At 40.5% G+C, this 22,094-nt stretch overlaps 1 protein-coding gene across 2 annotated transcripts in view; it reads left to right on the top strand.

The window, feature by feature from the left end:
* DAPK1 (death associated protein kinase 1) overlaps positions 1-22,094 on the top strand; it is a 217,151-nt gene that overhangs the window by 136,097 nt on the left and 58,960 nt on the right. For both annotated transcript variants that reach the window (XM_040355494.1, XM_040355493.1), the window contains exons 8-15: positions 3,168-3,320; positions 5,688-5,733; positions 8,634-8,723; positions 11,363-11,455; positions 15,072-15,191; positions 16,061-16,159; positions 16,286-16,384; positions 18,696-18,794. In XM_040355494.1, the coding sequence (XP_040211428.1) occupies positions 3,168-3,320; positions 5,688-5,733; positions 8,634-8,723; positions 11,363-11,455; positions 15,072-15,191; positions 16,061-16,159; positions 16,286-16,384; positions 18,696-18,794 (799 nt within the window). The remainder of the gene's footprint in view (positions 1-3,167; positions 3,321-5,687; positions 5,734-8,633; positions 8,724-11,362; positions 11,456-15,071; positions 15,192-16,060; positions 16,160-16,285; positions 16,385-18,695; positions 18,795-22,094) is intronic.

The following is a 22,094-nucleotide window of genomic DNA, read 5'->3' as shown; positions in this document are numbered from 1 at the left end:
TGTCTAGGGATAACACTTAAGTGGCCATACACAAAATCCTGTAGTATACGTCAAAACAATTATTTATTTCTAGCTGTTCTATCTGGTACTTGCGTCATAGCTTTGTGTGGGTACAGCCCAATACCATTCTCTTTTTATATTCTTTGTATGTAAATTATGAAGCCTTGTTTCATTTTAAGCAGAGGAGAAAGTGGTTTAAAACCCTGGTCAGTTTCTTTGCCGGTGAAATTCCCCCTTATGTACTGTCTTGTAGACCCAATAGAAAGTGAGAAGGAAAAGATAGTCTTCATTCGGACAGTTGTCACCAGAACAATTGTCCCCAGTGGAAGATTTCCCCACTATTCTTGCTCTGATGGCAACCCCAAATTTTTGATTTTCCCTTATGGGGACACCAATGGGGACACTGACAGTGATGTAAAAAAAATGGACTGGGGTTCTAAAGCTGCCCATACACAGAGGAAATTAATTTCCTGTAACCGCTGGTTGCAGTAAAGAAATTAGCTTGATTCCCCCATCATCACAGTGAGGTTGATTTACTAAAGGCAAATCCACTTTGCACTACAAGTGCTCTTGAAAGTGCAGTCGCTGTAGATTTGAGGGGGACATGCAAGGGAAAAAAAAGAGCATTTTAGCTTGCACATGATTGGATGATAAAATCAGCAGAACTTCCCCTCAGTTCAGATTTTCCCCTCAGATCTACAGCGACTGCACTTGTAGTGCAAAGTGGTTTTGCCTTTAGTAAATCAACCACAGTGTGTGTTGACAGGGGAATTTCTCCCGCCGAGCCATTGTATTCTTCTGGTGGGGACGGTTTCTCCTACTAGCCCTATACTAGTCACTAGCGATGATCGCATTCAAAATCCATCAGGCTGGTTGTGCCCTAGTTGTACGATCAATCAATCTTGCCCAGGTCCACAGGATCCGGCCAAGATTCGAATCATCTATGGGCGGCCTAACCTTCCTCAATCAATCCAGAACTAAAGAGAAAAAAATTGCGGTTTAAATACACTTTACACTTTAAATGGAAGTAATATAGGAATGTTTCTGATGAGTTTTGTTGTATATTACAAGCATTGTTTTTTTTTTTTTTTTTTTTTTTTTACCCAATAACTGTGATTTTATACTCCCTTTGGAAATCCTGGAAAAATAGAGCAAAAGAGTTTTTACCTTAGAAAATATATGGGATTTGTGTAACATAACAGACACATAACTGCTTATGCTCAGTATATCATCTGCAGTAACACATATTGATAATTATTAACATTATAAGCTGGACTCACTGAAAGGATCATACATGATTAACCTTTTTGTAAAAATAATAAATGCACTCATATTGAAAAAATGGGCATTCATTATTTTTTGCAATCGGAACCTACAGTGCCTTGAAAAAGCATTCATACCCTTTGAAATGTTGTCATTTACCAAAAACATAAATTGTATTTTATGTGATAGACCAAAACAAAGTGGCACATAATTGTGAAGTGGAAGGAAAATAATAACTGGTTCAACATTTTGAACAAACAAATATGTGAAAAGTGTGGCGTGCATTTGTGTTCAATACTTTGTAGAACCACCTTTCGCTGCAATTGCAGCGGCAAGTCTTTTTGGATATGTCTCTACCAGCTTTGCATATGCAAAATAGCTGAAGCTCTGTCAGATTGGATGGAGAGCATCTGTGAACAATAATTTTCAAGTCTTGCCACAGATTCTCAATTGGATTTAGGTCTGGACTTTGACTAGGCCATTCTAACACATGAGTATACTTTGATCTAAACCCTTCCATTGTAGCTCTGGCTGTATGTTTAAGGTTGTTGTCCGGCTGGAAGGTAAACCTCCGCCCCAGTCTCAAGTCTTTTGCAGACTCTCAAATAGGTTTTCTTCTTAAATTGCCTTGTATTTGGCACCATCAACTCTGACCACCTTCCCTGTGCCTGCTGAAGAAAAGCATCCCCACAATATGATGCTGTCACCACCATGCTTCACAATGGGAATGGTAATGTGCAGTGTTAGTTTTCCGCCACGCATAGTGTTTTGCTTTTAGGCCAACACTATCTGACCAGAGCACCTTCTCCCACATGTTTTCTGTGTTCCCCACATGGCTTTTTGCAAACTGCAAGCAGGAAGACATGTGGCTTTCTTCTTGCCACTCTTCCATAAAGACCAGATTTGTGGAGTGCATGACTAATGGTTGTCCTATTGACAGATTCTCCCACCTGAGCTGTGGATCTCTGCAGCTCCTTCAGAGTTACCATGGGCCTCTTGGCTGCTTCTCTGATTAATACTCTCTGTGTCCGACCTGTCGGTTTAGGTGGACAGCCATGTCTTGGTTGGTTTGCAGTTGTGCCATACTCTTTCCAATATTCAGATGATGAATTGAACAGTGCCCTCTGAGATGTTCAAAGCTTGGGATATTTTTGTAGAACCTAACTCTGCTTTAAATTTCTCCACAACTTTATCACTGACCTGTCTGGTGTGTCCCTTGGCCTTTGTGATGCTGTTTGTTCACCAAGGTTCTCTAACAGACCTCTGAGGGCTCCACAGAACAGCTGTATTTATACTGAGATTAAATCACACACGGGTTTATCATTTTCCTTCCACTTCACAATTATGTGCCACTTTGTTGGTCTATCACATAAAATCCCAATAAAATACATTTACGGTTTTGGTTGTAACATGACGACAACATTTTTTAAATTCAAAGGGGTGTGAATACTTTTTCAAGGCACTGTTTAAAGCATTTCAAATGCCATCATAGCATCGTGGGTGCAATGCCTAGGCTCCTGTAGACTATCCCTGGTGGTCCGGTACAGACCTCCAGTTATGGGGCTGGAGGAAGGATCAATGGACTAGGAGTCTGTGAGTGTGGTGACATAATCACATGTGTACCTCCATTGGAAACTTCAATTCCCTCTGTTGTGGCAGATGGGTCTTGTAGTCTTCCGTTCACAGATTTGTGTAATTGGATGTTTGAATGAATGAGGTGGCTATGTGGGGAGAAAAAAAAAAAAATTCAGGTATAGGAAGTTGGGTGGGGGGCTGTGGAACAAGACCATGTTTTTATGTTACACACTAAATACTAAATGGAATTAGCATTTAACTATATGATTTATTTATTTTTGAGCAATCTCTTGGATAGTTGTAAAATATTTTTGACCATGTTCTCACAGGTTAAGTGGAGCATCTCCATTCCTCGGTGAAACCAAACAAGAGACGTTGGCAAATATATCTGCTGTTAATTATGAATTTGAAGATGAATTTTTTAGTAGCACTAGCGACCTGGCCAAAGATTTTATTAGGCGGCTTCTTGTCAAGGACCCAAAGTAAGTTGTATTTGTCAAAAATGGTATTAATTGTGAACAGATTGAGAGAAATCAAAATGTAATGAAAGGTGGTAGTGTAATAATGGAATCTCCCACCATGTATTTTAATAACTGTTTTTCTAATCTGTTTTAGTGTAAAATAAATTGTCTTTCTGTTTTATTTATATACTAACCGACTTCGTCATGGCTGCCTGGCAAAGGTGGATGTTGGGGATAGGGCATATCTGAGTAATTCACAATAAACATCTCTACTAAGCTACGGTGATATTTTGCCTTAAAAGATCATTATTGCAAAGAAATATTTTGTCTGCTAAAGGTTGTTTTCAAGCGGAAATGAGTTCCCTATAGCCTTTGTTTTAATTCACTTTAAAATAATCCCATATTAATCTTTGGGTCTTTGCAAGTGCACTTGCTCCAGAGCATAGTAAATGAGGTAAAACTTCACTTTGCAAAGAATACTCAATTGCATGCAAGGAAAAAAAAAAAAAAAATTTCTTGTACATGATTGAATGATGGAAAACACTAGAGCTTTCCCTCATTTCAGAGCTTCCCCTGTGATCTAGATAAAATGCACTTAAAGTGCACAGTATATTTGCCTTTTAGTAAATAAACTTCAATATGTATTGCCATGCATGCCAGGGTAAGAGAAATATTTTTAGGTCTCTAATCTAGCTTAACTTTCTTTTTGAGGTTTGACATTTATTTACTCAACAAGTATTTTTTATTTTTTTTGCTGTCAACTGCCACTATCTCCATATACATACCATGATCAAATACTCATGTAGTTCTTTACATGTTTTCTTGGTACAGCGGTCTGATTTTATTTTTTTTACCTGTTCTGCATATACATGAGTTGGGCAGCATGTAACAGGGCAGCAGACTAACCCCTGACTTTACAAAATAAAAAAACGAACCTTTACAACCTCTTTAAATAGGTTCCTTTAAGTTAGTGCATTGTTGGTTCACTTACCTTTTCCTTCGATTTCCCTTCTAAAAAAAAAAATCCTTTGTTTTCTTTGAATTTCTCACTTCCTATTCCTCCTCAGTAAGCTGTTCTGGCTGACTAACCACCGCTCGGATGATGGTGGAAAGCTTACTGAGGAGAAACAGGAAGTGAGAAATTCAAACAAAGAAAAAAAAAACATTTAGAAGGGAAATTGAAGGAAAAGGTAAGTGAACCAACAATGCACTAGCTTAAAGGAACCTATTTAGAAAATAAAAGACGAACCTTTACAACCCATTTTAAAGCTGAAGAATGAAGCATTATGTTGGCAAAGTTAAAAAGAGGGTAATTCTTTCAGAAGTAAGCCATCACAACTAGAACAAATTAGACTGAATAGTTACATTCCTGTAGAATCCCAATCTGCTTTGAAGGCCGCAATAACCATGCTTAAAGCATTGCAGGATATGGCATAGGTACATTGACATCCAGAATTATGGATATGTATGAAGTATGACTAATCACTTGATTGGACTAATTGACATTAAAGGGGTTGTAAAGGTAAAACATTGTTTTTTCCTAAATCGCTTCCTTTAACTTAGTGCAGTCCTCCTTCACTTACCTCATCCTTCCATTTTGCTTTTAAATGTCCTTATTTCTTCTGAGAAATCCTCACTTCCTGTTCTTCTGTCTGTAACTCCACACAGTAATGCAAGGCTTTCTCCCTGGTGTGGAGAAAGCCTCTTGAGGGGGAGGGGGACGAGCAGGCAAGTCAGGACACTCTCTACTTTGCAGATAGAGAAAGGAGCTGTGTGTTAGTGGGCGTCCTGACACTCCTGCTCGCCCCCTCAAGAGGCTTTCTCCACACCAGGGAGAAAGCCTTTTATTATTGTGTGGAGTTACAGACAGAAGAACAGGAAGTGAGGATTTCTCAGAAGAAATAAGGACATTTAAAAGCAAAATCGAAGGATGAGGTAAGTGAAGGAGGACTGCACTAAGGTAAAGGAAGCCATTTAGGAAAAACATTTTTTACTTTTACAACCCCTTTAAGTTTACTGACGTGTGTGTGTGTGTGTGTGTGTGTGTGTGTGTGTGTGTGTGTGTGTGTGTGTGTGTGTGTGTGTGTGTGTGTGTGTGTGTGTGTGTGTGTGTAGCTAGTTTTTAGGCATGTGTGGAGAATAGACAATCTGACCCAATTTATCTAAACCTTTTAAGAAACGCACTACCTCTTTGTGTCAAAAAAAGATAAATATAAGGCTAGTAGGGAAGGAATGTAAATGAAACCAAATTATAATACAAAGTGAAGTTGTTGACCATTGCCTTTAATAACACTAGTAAAATGGTAAACTGTACGTAAATTGTTTCTGGATATCGTCACTGGCGTTCTCAGCATCTCTCTAATATTTATTCATGTACATTTTTTAAAGGAAAAGAATGACAATACAAGACAGCTTGAATCACCCATGGATTAAGGTACAGGTTGAAGATGCCTAATGTGCAATATGCTCAAATTCAGTATTCTCACCTACACATTCTTCCTTCTATTGTTACCATCAAATTGCATTTGTTAAAATGTCTAATACAGCTTCAACTGAAACACAGATATTCAAAAGTATACCTTCTCCACCTTCATTGTCTTGTGTTAGGAGCACTGGTGCTGGGAAGGTTTCCATGACCAAAACTTTGGAGTATATATGGATGGTCCTGCACTTACAGTCCTAGGTTTAAAAAAAAACTAACTTGTTTTACCCTTAAAGGGTGTTAAATTCAAACTTTACCTATAACAACTTAATAAACCAAAAATGTTCTTTAGCAAAGAACATACATTTCACATTAATAATTATACTACCAAAATTGGTGTGTGCTGTAAATTGCCTCCAGCATTGCTACTGTTTTTTCTTGCTGAAGGTTGCCGTTTGGTTGAAGCCCAGAGTCTCTGAGCAGGAGTAAATCTTTAAGCTGTCAGCAGATCGGTCTCTACATTATAGGCATAAAGATGAAAAATAGAGCGCAACTGAGCATGTGCAAAGTGGAGGGTGACAGTAGGGTTGATTTACTAAAACTGCAGAGTGCAAAATCTAGTGCTGCTCTGCATAGAAACCAATCCGCTTCCAGGGTTTTTTTTTTTTTTTTTCCGTCAAGGCTTAACTGAACAAGCTGAAGTTGGCAGTTGATTGGTTTCTATGCAGAGCTGCACCAGATTTAGCACTCTCCAGTTTGAGGCTGGGTTCACACTGGAGTCCTGTGCGTCTACATTCACAGTTTCAGGTACGATTTCAGCACAAATTTTTCTCCGAATTCAAACCTGAAATGGACCAAAAGACGCACAGGGCTCCTGTGCAATTCGCATCGGAGCCGCTCTGGAGATATGTGAACTGACTCCATTGAGAGCCAGTCGCAATCTACTGCCATGCAAATTGGATGCAGGGGAAATCTACATCCAATTCGCAATAGTGTGAACCCAGCCTTGGTAAATCAACCCTAGTGTATTGTTGGATTTTAAAGAGTACAGGCATTTATTTGTAATGTTTTACATGGCTATACCTGCAAATGCGGCCAGCATGAAGTGATCTAGCAAGACTTAACTTTCTGACTAAAGTTCCACTTCAAGCCCTTTTTTTAGGGTTGAAACATGTTGGCCAATGCAGGCTTTTAGCTTCAAGCCTGTGTATGGATGACTAAAACATTTTTAAACCCTCGACTGTTAGCGAAATCATCCATATATACAGTACACTATATCTAAAATAAATATACAAGCTATGCACTTAACCATGTAGGGAATCTAACAAGATAGACATGAGGGAAGTACCAATACCAACTTGTTTTTGAAAGTGAAAACCTCAGGACTGATATGAAAGAAGCATGTGGCCAATTAAGTTTTGGGAAACCTTAAATGCACATGCTTGTTCCAGGTAACTTAAGCAGGCCATTCACGGTTCGAATTTTGATACGATTTTTGAAAGAAAATTCTTTCAAAGAATTTTCGTACGAATTTCGCACCGTTAGTGGGCTGCAGCAACAGCCGATTTTCGTGCGGTGAACAAATTTTGAGGAATCGGACATGTTGAAAATTTTTGAAAAGCAAACAATTTTATAATCAATGAAGGGAGAATCGTGCGAGAAATGTAATAGAAAAAAAAGCGCATGTGCAAGAAAAGAAAATTCCCGGAGAGAAAAGAATATTCCCGGGCAACGAAAATTCTTTTCTGTAGCAACATGAAGGCTTGGTCGGCCGAATTTCGAAAATCAATGGTGGCATCATCAGATCACAAAAAAAAATAAAAAAACTTTCTGATTTTCGAAAGAAGATTTGTTCGAAATTCGACTGTATATGGCCTGCTTTACATAGAGGAGAAAGACTGACGCAAAAAACGGTTGAGGACCATAGATCCTTAAAAACAAGTATTAAAATGGTTCCCATATTCTACTCCGGCAGGTTCCCTGGATGGGTATTTATCTACTTTCTATGCAGCGTAAGAATTTACCTATTAACACATGGAAACCCAGCAGCCAAGTAGAGGAATATCTACAAAATGCCATGGAAACTGTAACCAGTCAGGTGCTTGTTTTTAGTGTGTAATTTTTTTTGTGTGAACAGACAAGCAGCTAAAATCTGATTGGTTACTCAAGTAATGCCCGATTTTTTTTCTTTCCTGTGGAATTCTTGACACCTTCCTATGACTTGTTCTTTGTTTAGCAATCTCTGTTACTAAACCATTTTTAGTAGCAGAGTCAAGGCCTTTTGGCGTTCATCGTGCAATTTAATTCCAGAGTAGCATAAGGTTTCATTAGGAGCCAATGAGCTGGTAGTTCTAGAGCATTAAGATAATGTTACTAATTACTGACATTGGACTGAATGCTTATCTCTATCTATGTGCAGTAGTTATTTATTCTCTGTTGGTGTGCAGGCAATATGAGATTTGTGATTTGGCAAGCTGCTAAATTACCAGTGCAGTGAGTGTTGTAATGAAAAGTTCAGCTTTATTGATGGAGTTAATATTAATAACTGGCAGTGTGGTTCCCTCTAATTTCCCTAGTCACGTCTTGGGAGCAACTGAACTCCATCTTACCTTGTAGCTTATTGCAGCAGTAATAACTGGCCCACATTCTTCCCCCAGATGCCCCATTGCTGATCAGTGCAGACACAAAATAAGGAACATAAATCGCACATTTCCAACCTCCTCCTACGTATGAAGTGATCTTTTACAGTTTACTGCTTTTATTGTTCAGTGTGATTACTTGCATAAAAATACTGCTGTATATGGAGTGTGATTATTTCCATTGTCAGGCCTTTTATTCTGTGCAAGCTTTAAACAAAACTCCCCCTGAGTGTAGCGCACAGCTGTTCTAACTGTTCTATATATTTGTCACAGCCTAAGGATACCCAACAAGCACTGAGCAGAAAAGCCTCTGCAGTGAATATGGAGAAATTCAAGAAGTTTGCTGCACGCCGAAAATGGAAAGTAAGTGTTTGTTCCGTCGTTCTCATTATATGGACCGTACAGAAGAATTCAAAAACGGAAAACTAGATGTACATACTGTATATTCATCCCTTCTATATGAGCAAACTATACATAGCCACTTGTGCCACACATACTCCACCATGTAGCATCACAAATTAAGCCTCAAAGTAAGAAATATTTAGTCAGACCGATATCGTACCAGCAACTTCCATTTTAAGTCCCACCTGTGCCAGTTTCCATTTCAGAGTGAATAAAAGTTATAATGCCGAGGCAATGTTAAAGCAGAACTAAAGTCCCAGATTTAAAGGCTGGAAGCAAGCAGGTAGGTTTATTTTATTGCATGTAAAAAAAACTACCTGCCTGCTTTCAGTCTTTTTTGGAATGGACACCAAGCTGCTCAAGTGCAGCTCATTTGATGTTCCGGCACAGGCCCAGTGTGTTGTCCTCCAACAAACCCTCCACCCAAAAGATTAACCTTTTTTGATTAATCTTTTGCAGTTACATATTTGGTTCTTAAAGGTAAACTGCACCATTTATTTTGATCAGTATTCGATTGAACTATGTGAGATGTGCACATTAGGAAATGCAATAAGGGTTGTCACGCAAGTTAATATTTTTCTGTAAAGGAGCACTACATTTGATTTTTGGAATCTGAGATAAGGGGGCTTCTGAAATAAGAGGGACCTTTATATCGGTGTCCCCATGCCCCTCTTACATCAGTGTCCTCTCTTACCAGTGTATTCAGTCCCCTCTTACATCAGTGACCCCCCATAGACTGTGTGACCTGGAGCTATTACACAGTGACCTCCTCCTCTAGCAATAATTGCCTGATTCCACGAAGGGCATTGAGGGCAGGCTCACCCTCAGATCTTTGATCGTTTTCTCCTCCTGCTCTCCCTCCTTGCAGTTTCTTTCAAATTTCAGGAAAAGGTGCCATGACATCGCTGCACACCCACTGTGTTCACCCCCTGCCTAAGCCGAGCTCAGGCGATTTTACTAATAAGCTGGCTCAAACTAAGGCTGAACCAAGCTCGGCCGATCACTAATAGCCCTGCATGCAGACAAGTGAATTTTTTATGGGCACTTTTTACTGTTCATGGACATTTACGTACAGCTGAAGGGTGCCCTTTTTTTTTACAAACTGTCTATAAATTTATGGATGGCTGGCAACCCAGGGTGGAAGATGCTGGCTAAAATTGTCGAACCATTAAAAGAAAGGTAGTGAATGGAAGTTTAGTTCCTCTTTAATGAAAGAGACACTGTGAGCATAAGGCCCCTTTCACACGTGTACGACTTGGGACTGCAAAGTCGCATGACAAGTCGTTCCCCATGATTTCCAATGACAACTATTCATATTAGTACGACTTCAAAGTTGTCCCTGCACTACTTTGGTCCGGTTTTGATGCCAATTACACAGGCATTCCCTGAAATCGCGGCCGCATAATCACAGTAAAATTGTGCGACTTTGAAGTCTCACAAATGTGAAAGGGGCCTATAGGGGTTTATAGACTTGCTAATTTTATACTGTTATGTACTGTGGTACAATGTATGCAATTGTACCACACTTGCTAAAAAGACATTTAAGAGAAATCTATCATTTTTATCCTTTCCAAAAAATAAAGGGTGATAGAATGATATTTGTACAATTCACTGACTTTCCCTCTACCCGAGGCCTATCTAGTCAACCCACGCTTGGATTTTGTAGCCTTAGACAAATTTAACAAATTGTTTAAAACACAGGTGTCCAACACAAGGCCCGCGGGGCCGAATCAGGCCCTCCAGGCCATTTCATGTGGCCATCGCACCCCTCCTGCAGCTGCAGGAGAACTCCAACCTTCCTCTGGTCCTCCTCCATACCCTTACTTTCTGTTTTCAAGCAATGCATCCAGCTTCTTCCCAGCAGCAGCTTAAGGAAAAGGGGTGCACTGTGATGTAAGGGAGACTGAGGGACTCAACTTCTGATGGTGGGGTGGCTCTTGACATCTCGTATATGGGGAGGGGATGCGCTGGACATCTAATCTTACAGATACAACCGGCCCTTTTGAGGGCAATCATGCTGATGCGGCCCACGATGAAATTGAGTTTGACACCCCTGGTTTAAAATGATGTGATGGTTATGATTTGGCATGGTTTACAGTAAATGCCTATTTACATTCATGCACACTGATCTCAGTTCACTTCTACTGTGCCGGTTAGCAATTAAACTGCAAATTGAAATTCTATTTTGGTCACTCTTTAGTATGACTAAAAATCTCTGGTGTAGATAAGCCTTGGAATAGAGATCCTTAGTATAGCAGTTCTAGGTTAAATTCTTATACTGAAAAAATCTGCCTGGGTAGTTTTTAATTTTGTAAAAATGCCTATTTGGGTGATAGTGATGGTAAATGTACACACTGTGCATTAGCAGCGGGGAACAAGTATGATACTGGGGGCTTCAAATGAAATAATTTTCCTGCAATATCTGGGACTTGCAGAATATATTCTAACATGTCCAGTTTGTAGGATTGGACATTTTCTCCCATCCCTGCCTGACTGCAAAAACAGTTTTAATTAGACTTTGTCAGCTGAGAAAGGTACATTTTCTGTGCAGTGTGGCACGATTGAGGATAACTGACATGCAATGTCTTCTCTTTTTCAAGCAATCTGTCCGCTTAATATCCCTGTGCCAAAGACTGTCGAGATCTTTCTTATCCAGAAGCAACATGAGTATTGCTAGAAGTGATGACACTCTGGTAAGTGTAGAAAATCAACCCTAACAATTGAGTTTTCCTTCATTTATGTGCACAGGGCTTACTAGAAAAGCAATACTGCCTACATGATATACCATCGCCAACATGCTCAGTTGGTTTTAGTGCCTCAAATGAGGTTATGTAAATGAAACATGGCATAGGGATTTGTGGCTTAACACACCATTGCTGGATCATTAACTGCAATAAAAAGAGTCAGTATTTATCCACGCAGCACCCGAATTGTGGTACCAATGTACAGTCAATAACCTGTAGTAAAAGGGTGCAAGCTTTCCAACATCTTAAAGTGGTTGTAAGCCTCAGATGTGAAATTATGAACAAAGCATATCCCTCCAGAGTGTGTACCTGTCTCACTCCAAAACACTAAGTGTCATTTCTTTGAGCTGCCTCGTTCCTCTTCTATCAGCATGAGTCCCTTCTGACGAGTTTTCCTGACACCAAGAGAAAAAAATTGAAATGGAAGGGATTGCCAGTCTCTGCTCTGTTCCTGTGTGCTGTATAAAGGGGGGGGTGCCCCCCTCCCCTCCCCTCTCTTCTCCCTTCTCCTCTCTTCTCCCCTCTCCTCTCCCCTCCCCTCTCCTCTCTCCTCTCCCCTCCCCTCTCTTCTCTTCCATTCCCCTCTCTTCTCCTCCCTTCCCCTCTCCTCCTCCCTTCCCCTCTCCTCTCTCCTCCTCCCTTCCCCTCTCCTCTCTCCTCCTCCCTTCCCCTCTCCTCTCTTCTCCTCCCTTCCCCTCTCCTCTCTTCTCCTCCCTTCCCCTCTCCTCTCTTCTCCTCCCTTCCCCTCTCCTCCTCTCTTATCCTCCCTTTCCCTCTCCTCCTCTCTTCTCCTCCCTTTCCCTCTCCTCCTCTCTTCTCCTCCCTTTCCCTCTCCTCCTCTCTTCTCCTCCCTTTCCCTCTCCTCCTCTCTTCTCCTCCCTTTCCCTCTCCTCCTCTCTTCTCCTCCCTTTCCCTCTCCTCCTCTCTTCTCCTCCCTTTCCCTCTCTTCTCCTCCCTTTCCCTCTCCTCCTCTCTTCTCCTCCCTTTCCCTCTCCTCCTCTCTTCTCCTCCCTTTCCCTCTCCTCCTCTCTTCTCCTCCCTTCCCCTCTCCTCCTCTCTTCTCCTTCCTTCTTTTCTCTCTTCTCCTTCCCTCTCCTCCTTCCTTCTTTTCTCTCTTCTCCTTCCCTCTCCTCCCCTTCTCTTCTCCTTCCCCTCCCCTCCCCTCTTCTCACCTCTTCTCCCCTCTCCTCCATTTACATATGCCTGCCTCTGAGGTAGCCGGATGAACTGAACAGGCACGAATGTCCCGGAAGGGACATACATCACATTCTCTGTACTCTGTAAAATACTGCAAAATGTTGTTAAAAAATGTAAATAAAATAAAAAAATACATTACTTACAAAGGTACCATTGCTACCTGCTCAAAGTAAGTTTGTGAAGTAAAGTAAATTCTGAGGGAAAAGTGAACATTGTAGATCCTTGGTTGCCAACCTGTGGCCCTTTGGTATATGATGTGTGATACTTGGACCTCAGCAGTCTGTAGTGGGAACATTGATTAAGGTATTGGCACTGATCTCTACAAGCCTCATGTAACATGCTCCCAGTTTCGTATTGTCTTCAGCAGCATATCCCCAGCCAAAGGGGATGTCCACACTCTGACCCTCATTTCCTTTTAGTAGGTCTGCGGTTTCTGCCAGTCCTCTCAAACATTATATATATTTTTATATATATATATATATATAATATAATATATATATATTTTTATATATATATAATATATATATATTTTTATATATATATATAATAAAAATTATATTAGTGATGTTAGGGGGTGCATTTTAGCCCCCTTTGGCTAATAAATTGACAGCCACTGCTGTAGATTATTATTTCACAGTGCATTTACCTTAATATGCTCAGTTAGGAGTAGCTTAAATAATGACAGTGGTTTCCTCTGTGGAGGCATTTTAAAAGTAGAACGAACATTGCACAATAAACATTTTCTGATATTATCTAGATTTGTGGACGTCTATGGTACCCTGGGATTGTACACTACAGGGGTTGGGATACAATTTGCGTGCATTGCTCTTAGACTTTCATTTTCTGCTGTCGTCTTGGTTTTTATCAGTCATTAAAAAGTTTCCTGAGCCATCAAAGAATAGAAAATGCTTTGCTTTGCAGCATTACCAAGGTAGCCTACGCTACAATTTAACAGTTCCCCCAGGTCTCCATCCTGTCAAATATTTCACATTAAGTTATGGAATAGAGTAATATAAGACCAACCAAGGTCTTCCCATTTTCCATATCTCCTGGTGTTAATTTTAACATTTCAGCATAGTTACACAGGGAACACCTTCTAAATGATTCTTTAAGCCTAAGGTGCCATACACTAATTTATTTTATTTTCAGCCTGTGGGCTGAACAGAAAAAAGCCAACAGTTTTCTCCACTCAAATTTATAAAGGAATCTCCTGCAGGTGCTAATGTTTTGACAGTGACCCTTGCCAGCAGTCAAAATACCCAAACATCTGATTAGATCCAACCATTGATTGGTCGGATATTTACCAGCTTCAGTAAAAGTCAATTGGGTGATCAACTTTTGTAGAATGGAATGGGACCACCCATTGACAGAACTTTGTTGAAGTTCACACTGAGTATGACCAGCTTTACGATGCTTCAGTATTGTGGGCAAATTACAATACTAGAGATGAAGAACTGGATATATTGGAATAAAACTAAAGGGGTTTTACATTTCATTGTAGAAGACGCTGAACAACTCTTAAGTCATTTGCAAAGAAAACAAACGTATTTTGTTGCAGTTTTTAAATAAAACTCTACTTGGGAAAAGGATTCTCTCCAGGATAGTTATATATGTTGGGAGGATTTTACAAGCTCCATTTCAGTCTTTCTTGCTTTTGATCTGAAAATACTGAAACATACCATTGCGGTATCTTTAATGGGGCTTGTTCACACCGACTTACACATTAGAATAGATGCAGGCTGGTGTCTTTTGTGTAGTAGTGGTGAGGGGCGGTTCCTTGGGTTGTTGCATTACAAGGCACAAGTTTTAATTTATTTAGTTTTTTTCTAAATGTCACAAAATTACATTTCATTCACTGAGATGCGGCGCATTGTAAAAAAACACCTCCTTTTTAACCAAAGTTGAGTGTTCACTTAAAATAATGCCTGGCGTTACAATTTGAGAATCTCTTTGAAAAATTCCTGCTTTCAATAAAGGGTTCCTTTTTTGGCATGGGTGAGGGTGATTTATTGGGGTTTTAGTGCTGTGTCCTATAAGGTATGCTATAAAGTGCCCCAGAGTCCACAAAACAGGGCTGCTTTGATTAAGATAACATTTTCTTGTTGCAAATTATTATTGTTAGGCAGGATTTATATAGCACCAACAGTTTGCGCAGCGCTGTACATTATTAGGGCAGGACAGTACAGTACAGTACAATACAGGAGGAGATAGAGGGCACTGCTCGTTAAAGCTTGCAATCTAAAAGTAGTGGCCCTCATTAAACTCTGAAATAGGAGCAGTTCATGATGGTGGTCAGTGTAAAATACTGGGGGTTGGAGAGTTTAATATCTGATAATACCCAATTCCATGTTTTTACTATTTACTACAGGATGAAGAAGATTCTTTTGTTATGAAGGCCATCATTCATGCCATAAATGATGACAATGTTCCAGGTTTGCAGCACCTTTTAGGGTCAATGGCAAACTATGATGTAAACCAGCCAAACAAGGTAAAATATGTTGTGTGTTTTTTTTTTTTTTTTCTTTTTATGAACATTCTTTTTAAATTGTATTTAATGAATATCCTACACTGTCTGTCCTCCCTATGAGAGTGGTTAAACACGGGATCACGACCATAATCCCCATAATAACCAGAACTTTTTTGTTTGAATCTAAAGTATAGTAATACACAATCCTATTGTTGGGATGCATCTTGCCTCAGGAGTGGGCAATGGTACTAGGTCTGAAGAACTTCATATCCCTGCATTTGAGGACCTTTTGACACCTTGGTGTGCATTGCATTGCTTTTGGTAACGCACATACTTAGGATGGGGCAGGGTCCTTAGGGTTTTCCTTTTTAAAAGCACACTATACTGTAGCACATGAATGGGATTTCTATTTGAAAAAATGTTTTATACAGTAATATTTGTTTGCACAAAAACCGATATAAGAGAGAAATCCAAAAGTACTTATCTGCAGTTTTTTAGGTCGATGACGTATTACAAGAGCAGTAGCTATGGCAGCCTCCATGTGCCTTTCATAGCAGATTTACTTTAGGTTAACAGCTACCTAGCTTTTGTCTGATACTCACTATCTAAAGTGCATAATCTTGGTTTACATCTATTAGAAGCCAAGATAGACATTTCAACTCGTCTCTGGAGAAAAAGGGATAATATGGCATATTTTTCTCTAGTCAGTCAGCTAGCCACCGACGTATACTGTCCAAATCCTTAGTGGGGCTCCCACTGGGTATTTAGTGCAAAACATATCTAATTTGAGGTCTATTATACTGTATGTAGCCTTTAGAAATTACAATTGTGGATCAGGTTTGTGATGTAGAGTGCAGGTTTCTCATCTCTTTGCATTGGTTGTTTTTCAGCATGGCACACCTCCACTATTAATTGCTGCAGGCTGTGGAAACATTCAAATGCTGGAGTTACTGATTAAACGTGGGGCACATATTGATGTGCAGGATAAGGTCTGTATTGTTCTACAAAAATGTGTTCTTCCAACTTACCCTTGAATAAAGGCTGTATGGCAGTGTGTGTTGAATATGTTTCCCCTTATTGAGACTGAAACAGTTTTTCTTGTTTTCTCATGTTAGGCTGGATCCAACGCACTTTATTGGGCCTCTCGACATGGTCATGTTGAGACATTGAAATTCCTCCATCAAAAGAATTGTCCTTTGGATGTTAAGGATAAGGTATAATTTCTGATTAACAAATTGCTCCAGTTAATAATACTTTGTATTATTGTTAGTGTGAAGGTGTTTAAATGCTCACTTCAGACTCTAGTACTAAACTGTCATCAAGTGCAATCCTAACCTCTACATCAGGGGTGTCCAAACTTTTTTCATGGGGGCCAGATTTGGTGAACTGAACATGCATGAGGGTCTGACCAGTTTGCCTGACATTCTTTGAACCATTAAAATTCGGTCTAAGTGTGTTCGTTCGAGCACTAATACACTGCCCAACAAGAATTCTCTTGCCTTTGACGTGCTTGTTCCCGACACACAGACGAGTGCAATAAAAAAAAAAAAAAGTGAGTAGGGAAGCCAATTGAAATGAATGGGCTGCCCTACATGCAGCACGCAGCCACACAGATGTGAACCAAGGGCTTGTTCACATGTCGGGTTAGAGGGGCAGTAAAACCACATGGTTGAGCTGTTTTTACCACCCCCAACTTCTCCCCCTTCAGCTGCAGAGGCAGCAGCTGGGGGTGTACATATGCTGTAGGTATACCCAGGCTGAATGGGGCTGCACTGCAACTACCCCACAACTGTGTGCATTGCACGGTTGCGGTATAATGATGCTGCATTTATGGGCTTAAAACAGGTGGTTACCGCCTGTCAAATTCCTCTGAAAAGTGATCTGTGCATGGATTGCTTTTCAGAGGAACAGCAGTCCTGGCTGCTATCACAAACAAGCCCTACAAAAGCAGTTCTGATGGTACAGGAATGTGGGGGGGCAGATTAAAAGTAACATACACGCATACATAAACACAGACACATGCGCGCGCGCGCACACACACACACACACACACACACACACACACACACACACACACACACACACACACACACACACACATACAGACAAATGCACACACACATACATACATACATACAGACACACACATACAGACACATGCCTAGACAGACACACACACGCACAGACACATGAATAAAGCCCTTTTAAAACTAATCTAGCTTCTAGCACAGTACTGTACCTTTCCAGTTTTCTCATTCAGCTGGGTACTGCACTGCATGGGGAAGCAGAGAGCAAAGCAAGCTCCCCTGCACTTTACTTTCACTTTTGAGGCTGACTGAGCTTCTCACGGTGCCGATGTACCAGTTCGGCAGGGGATCAGGATCATCTGACAGCCCTTCTCTCCCCTGATCCCACGGCACACTGGTTGAGAAATACTGGTTTAGATAACCAGGCGAGCGTTCAAAACCAGACTGCGGGCCGGACTTTGGACAGGCCCGCTCTACATGTACACTAGACTGGAAATAATATTGTAACCTATTTGTTCAGATATTATGGCATTTGAAAAGGGTTAGTATATTTACCCAATTGCATTAAACCATATGTCATGGCAAAATGAAAAAAAAAAAAAATTGTATATCTCTGAAATACTAGCACATTCAATGTTTTATTCCTTTAAACACACTGCAAGCATGTAAAAATAACTGTTGATCAGGGGCGGACTGACCATTCGGGCACTGCCCGAGGGCCCCATGCCACTAGGGGGCCCCACCAGGGTTGCCAGCCTCAGTAAAACCAGGGACAGTATGTAAGAATCTGTGTTTTAAAAAAGATCCCAAGATTATAGCTCCCCCGCCTCTCCAGTACCTTTTAATAATCTCCTATTGCCCGGGGGCCCCATGAGTTGTCAGTCCGCCCTTGCTGTTGATTTGACAGAATTATGGTGTGCTCCTTCCTTCTATTTGACATGCCAACACAATGTATTTTGCTACAGTAACTACTTGAATTTTGTTGAAGATGGCCAATTGTTACAGAGCAATAAATGGGAAGGAAAAAGGTAGCATTTAAAGGAAGGTGGAAACTGTAGACACGATCGCTGAAGTTTGGAACACTACACACACGCATTGATCATCCATATCCTTCTCCTTATCTTAGCTTCCACACATGCCTTTTTACATCTATGACAAAGTCAATAATTACTTTTGACTGTATGCTATGCAAATGCTTACCAGTGCAATGCTGTTTTTACCTGCTGATATTGCACAGTTCACAGGCAACATGATTGGGATTCATTTCTAAGACCGTGTAAAAGCAGCAAGTCACAAAAATCACATTTCATGCTTATTGTTTTTGACTACAGTAAACTGAAATCTGATTATGAACTGCAATGGTTTGTAGTACAATACTGTGCAGATACAAAAGAAGCTTACAGTGTTTTCTTTCTTTTTTTTTTTGCATAGAAAGTTAAACATTTTATTTATTTTTATTTTATTTTTTTAACGTTTTCTGACTTTTTTTATATTGTAGTCTGGGGAAACAGCCCTGCATGTCGCAGCTCGCTATGGTCATGTGGAGGTCATCCAGTATTTGTGCAGTATTGGATCAAATCCAGACATTCAGGACAAGGTATGTATGTGTTTCTAGATGGTATTAGGCTAGCCATACATTATACAATTTTCTTGTACAATTTTTCCTTTAGATTTACCAAAACTATATACAGTGGGGAAAATTCATTATTTGATCCCCTGCAGATTTTGTAAGTTTGCCCACTTACAAAGAAATGAAGGGTCTATAGTTTTTATTATACGTGTATTTAAAATGATAGAGACAGAATATCAACCAAAAATCCAGAAAAACACACTGTTATAAATTGAGTTGCAGTTCAGTGAGTAAAATAAGTATTTGATCCTCAAGCAAAGCATGACTTGGTACTTGGTGGAGAAACCCTTGTCAGAAACCCTAACTAGACACAGAGGTAAGATGTTTTTTGTAGTTAGTGACCAGGTTTGCACACATCTCAGAAGGGATTTTGGTCCACTTTTCTTTACAGATCTTCTCTAAATTCTTATGGTTTCTTGGCTGTTCCTTGGCAACGCAAAGTTTCAGTTATCTCCACAAATTTTCTATAGAATTAAAATGGAAGTTCATCCAAAAAATCTATTTTTAACATTAGATTGGGCCTAATTACGGGAAGCAGAATCGTGCTGCGGGACTGGGCGTTCCTATTTGATTGACAGCCTTCCGACCATCGCATACAGCGCGTCACCAGTTTCCGAAAGTAGCCAAACGTCGGTGCGCAGGCGCCGTATAGAGCCGCACCGACGTTCGGCAACTCGTGACGCGCTGTATGCGACCGTCGGAAGGCTGTCAATCAAATAGGAACGCCCAGTCCCGCAGACCATACCCGGGAGCGGCGGAGAACATCTATCTGTAAAACGGTAAGTACTGCATTGATTTTAAACAAAACACCCGATTCTTCTTCCCGTAATTGGTCCCAATCTAATGTTAAAGAAAAAAATTTCAGGTAAACTCCCGCTTTAAGGTCTGGAGACTGGCTAGTCCTTAACCATGACCTTAATGTGCTTTTTCTTTAGTCACTTATTTTTTGCCTGATATGTTTTGGGTCATTGTCATGCTAAAAGACCCATCTTCAGTGTTCTGGCTGAGGATAAAAGGTTCTCATCCAGGTTTGTACAATACATGGCCTCATCCATTGGGCAAAATCGGTCTGTACCTTTAGCAGAAAAACGCCTCCAATGCATAATCTTTTCACCTTCGTACTTCACTATAGGGATGGTGTTCTTGGGGTCTTAGTCAGCATTTTTCTTCCTCCAAACAGGGCGAGTCCCCTTTCTCAAGAAGGCTTCTGTACAGTCATGCCAATGAACATCTAAATGAACATCTAAATGATTGGAAGAAAGTGCTGTGGTCAGATGAGACCAACATTTAGCTCTTTGTCATTAACTCCACTCGCCATGTTTGGAGGAAGAAAAATGATAACTTATAAACCTAGAAACGTCATCCCTACAGTAAAGCACAGTGGTGGAAACATTATGCTTTGGGGCCGTTTCCCTGCTAAAGGTACCGGCCAACTTTGCCACATTGAGGGATGGGCTCATGTATTGTAAAATCTTGGATGAGAACCTTTTTCCCTCAGCTAGAACACTGAAGATGGGTCAGTGGATGGGTCTTCCAGCATGACAATGACCCAAAATGTACCATCAAGGCAACAAAGTAGTGGCTCAAGAAGAAGCACATTAAGGTCATGGAGTGGCCTAGTCAGTCTCCAGAACTTAATCCTATAGAAATTTTATGAATGGAACTGAAACTTCGAGTTGCAGAGACAACCAAGAAACCTTAAGCATTTAGAGAAGATCTGTAAAGAATAGATGAGTGGACCAAAATCCCTCCTAAGATGTGTGTCAACCTGGTCATCAACCACAAGAAACATATTACCTCTGTGTTTGCCAAGTCTAACCTAAATACTTACAGGGCTAGATTCAGGTAGGGGCGCGCATTGTTACGGCGGCGCAGCGTATCGTATTTACGCTACGCCGCCGTAAGTTAGAGAGGCAAGTGCTGTATTCACAAAGCACTTGCCTTCTAAGTTACGGCGGCGTAGCGTAAATGGGGCCGGCATAAGCGCGCGTAATTCAAATGAGGATGAGGGGGCGTACCTTACGCCGAAAAAGCCTAACGTAAATGACGTAAAAAAATAGCGCCGGGCGTACGTAAATTTGTGAATCGGCGTATCTAGGTCATTTGCATATTCTACGCCAAAAATGACAGAAGCGCCACCTAGTGGCCAGCGTAAATATGCACCCTAAGATACAACGGTTTAAGAGACTTACGCCAGTCGCATCTTAGGCTAATGTCGGCGTATCTTGCTTTCTGAATACAGAAATAAGATACGCCGGCGCAGCTTTGAATTTACGCGGCGTATCTATAGATACGCTGGCGTAAATCAATGCTGAATCTAGCCCTTAATGTGTATGCAATCAGGAAGGCCCTTGCACTACACAGTTCAAGATAAAACTAAAGAAAAATTGAATGGGAAAATTCCTTTAGCTGAGGATCCCCGCTGCGCATGTGCCGCTGCAATCGACAGCGCATTGCGGGGGGAATATCTCCTAAACCGTACAGGTTTATGAGATATTCTTTATATCTACAGGTAAGCCTTATTATAGGCTTACCTGTAGGTAAAAGTAAAAAAGTGGGGTATACAACCACTTTAAGAGAATATAAAAATGGCAATCTTTTCCAACAAAGAGTTCATTTAAATAACAGTTTTTCTCGTCTAGGTGCCTTGCCCTGTACAATGTAATTCTGTCACTATGTATTTCACTTCTTGTCGTCAAGGAGGCTTTCCTTCCTGGATATTTCCCACTGAATAACTGTGTGATGTGTGTTATGGCACCCCAACGCACATTTATCTGCTTCAGTGGCAACAGTGCTTTGAGTTGAGGCTCACGAATAGTGCTTTGAGTGGGAGACACAAGCTTTTTTCCGTGACACACTATGAATAAGAGTTAATGTCTTTATATGCATGAAAGAGGCACAGGGGACCCTTTCGCAAAAACGTTTCCACACAAATGGATCAGTTGTATGGTGTCGCAGGGAGTTTTTATGTTAGAAAAAATAATAAGCTCCTTGGATTTTGTACAATGCCTGCAAAGGTCTGTTTATAACGCATACAGCAGCATTTTTTTTTTTTTTTTTACTAAACACAGTGATGTTTTTACCAATATAAAGTGCAGGGCTAGTTTGCAAGCTGCCATTTATATGTAATAAATTAACTGTTATAACACTTCCTGCTTTTTTTATATCGTTTCTTGTGAATTGAAAAGCTCAAATCCAATGCCAAATGACCTCAACGTGAACCAGGACGCAAGGCTTCATTAGAACGATTTCACTTTTCTGGTCTGC

This window comes from Rana temporaria, chromosome 1 (assembly GCF_905171775.1).
Source record: "Rana temporaria chromosome 1, aRanTem1.1, whole genome shotgun sequence".
Taxonomy (NCBI): Eukaryota; Metazoa; Chordata; class Amphibia; order Anura; family Ranidae; genus Rana; species Rana temporaria.
This window is presented reverse-complemented; position numbering and strand designations above follow the sequence as displayed.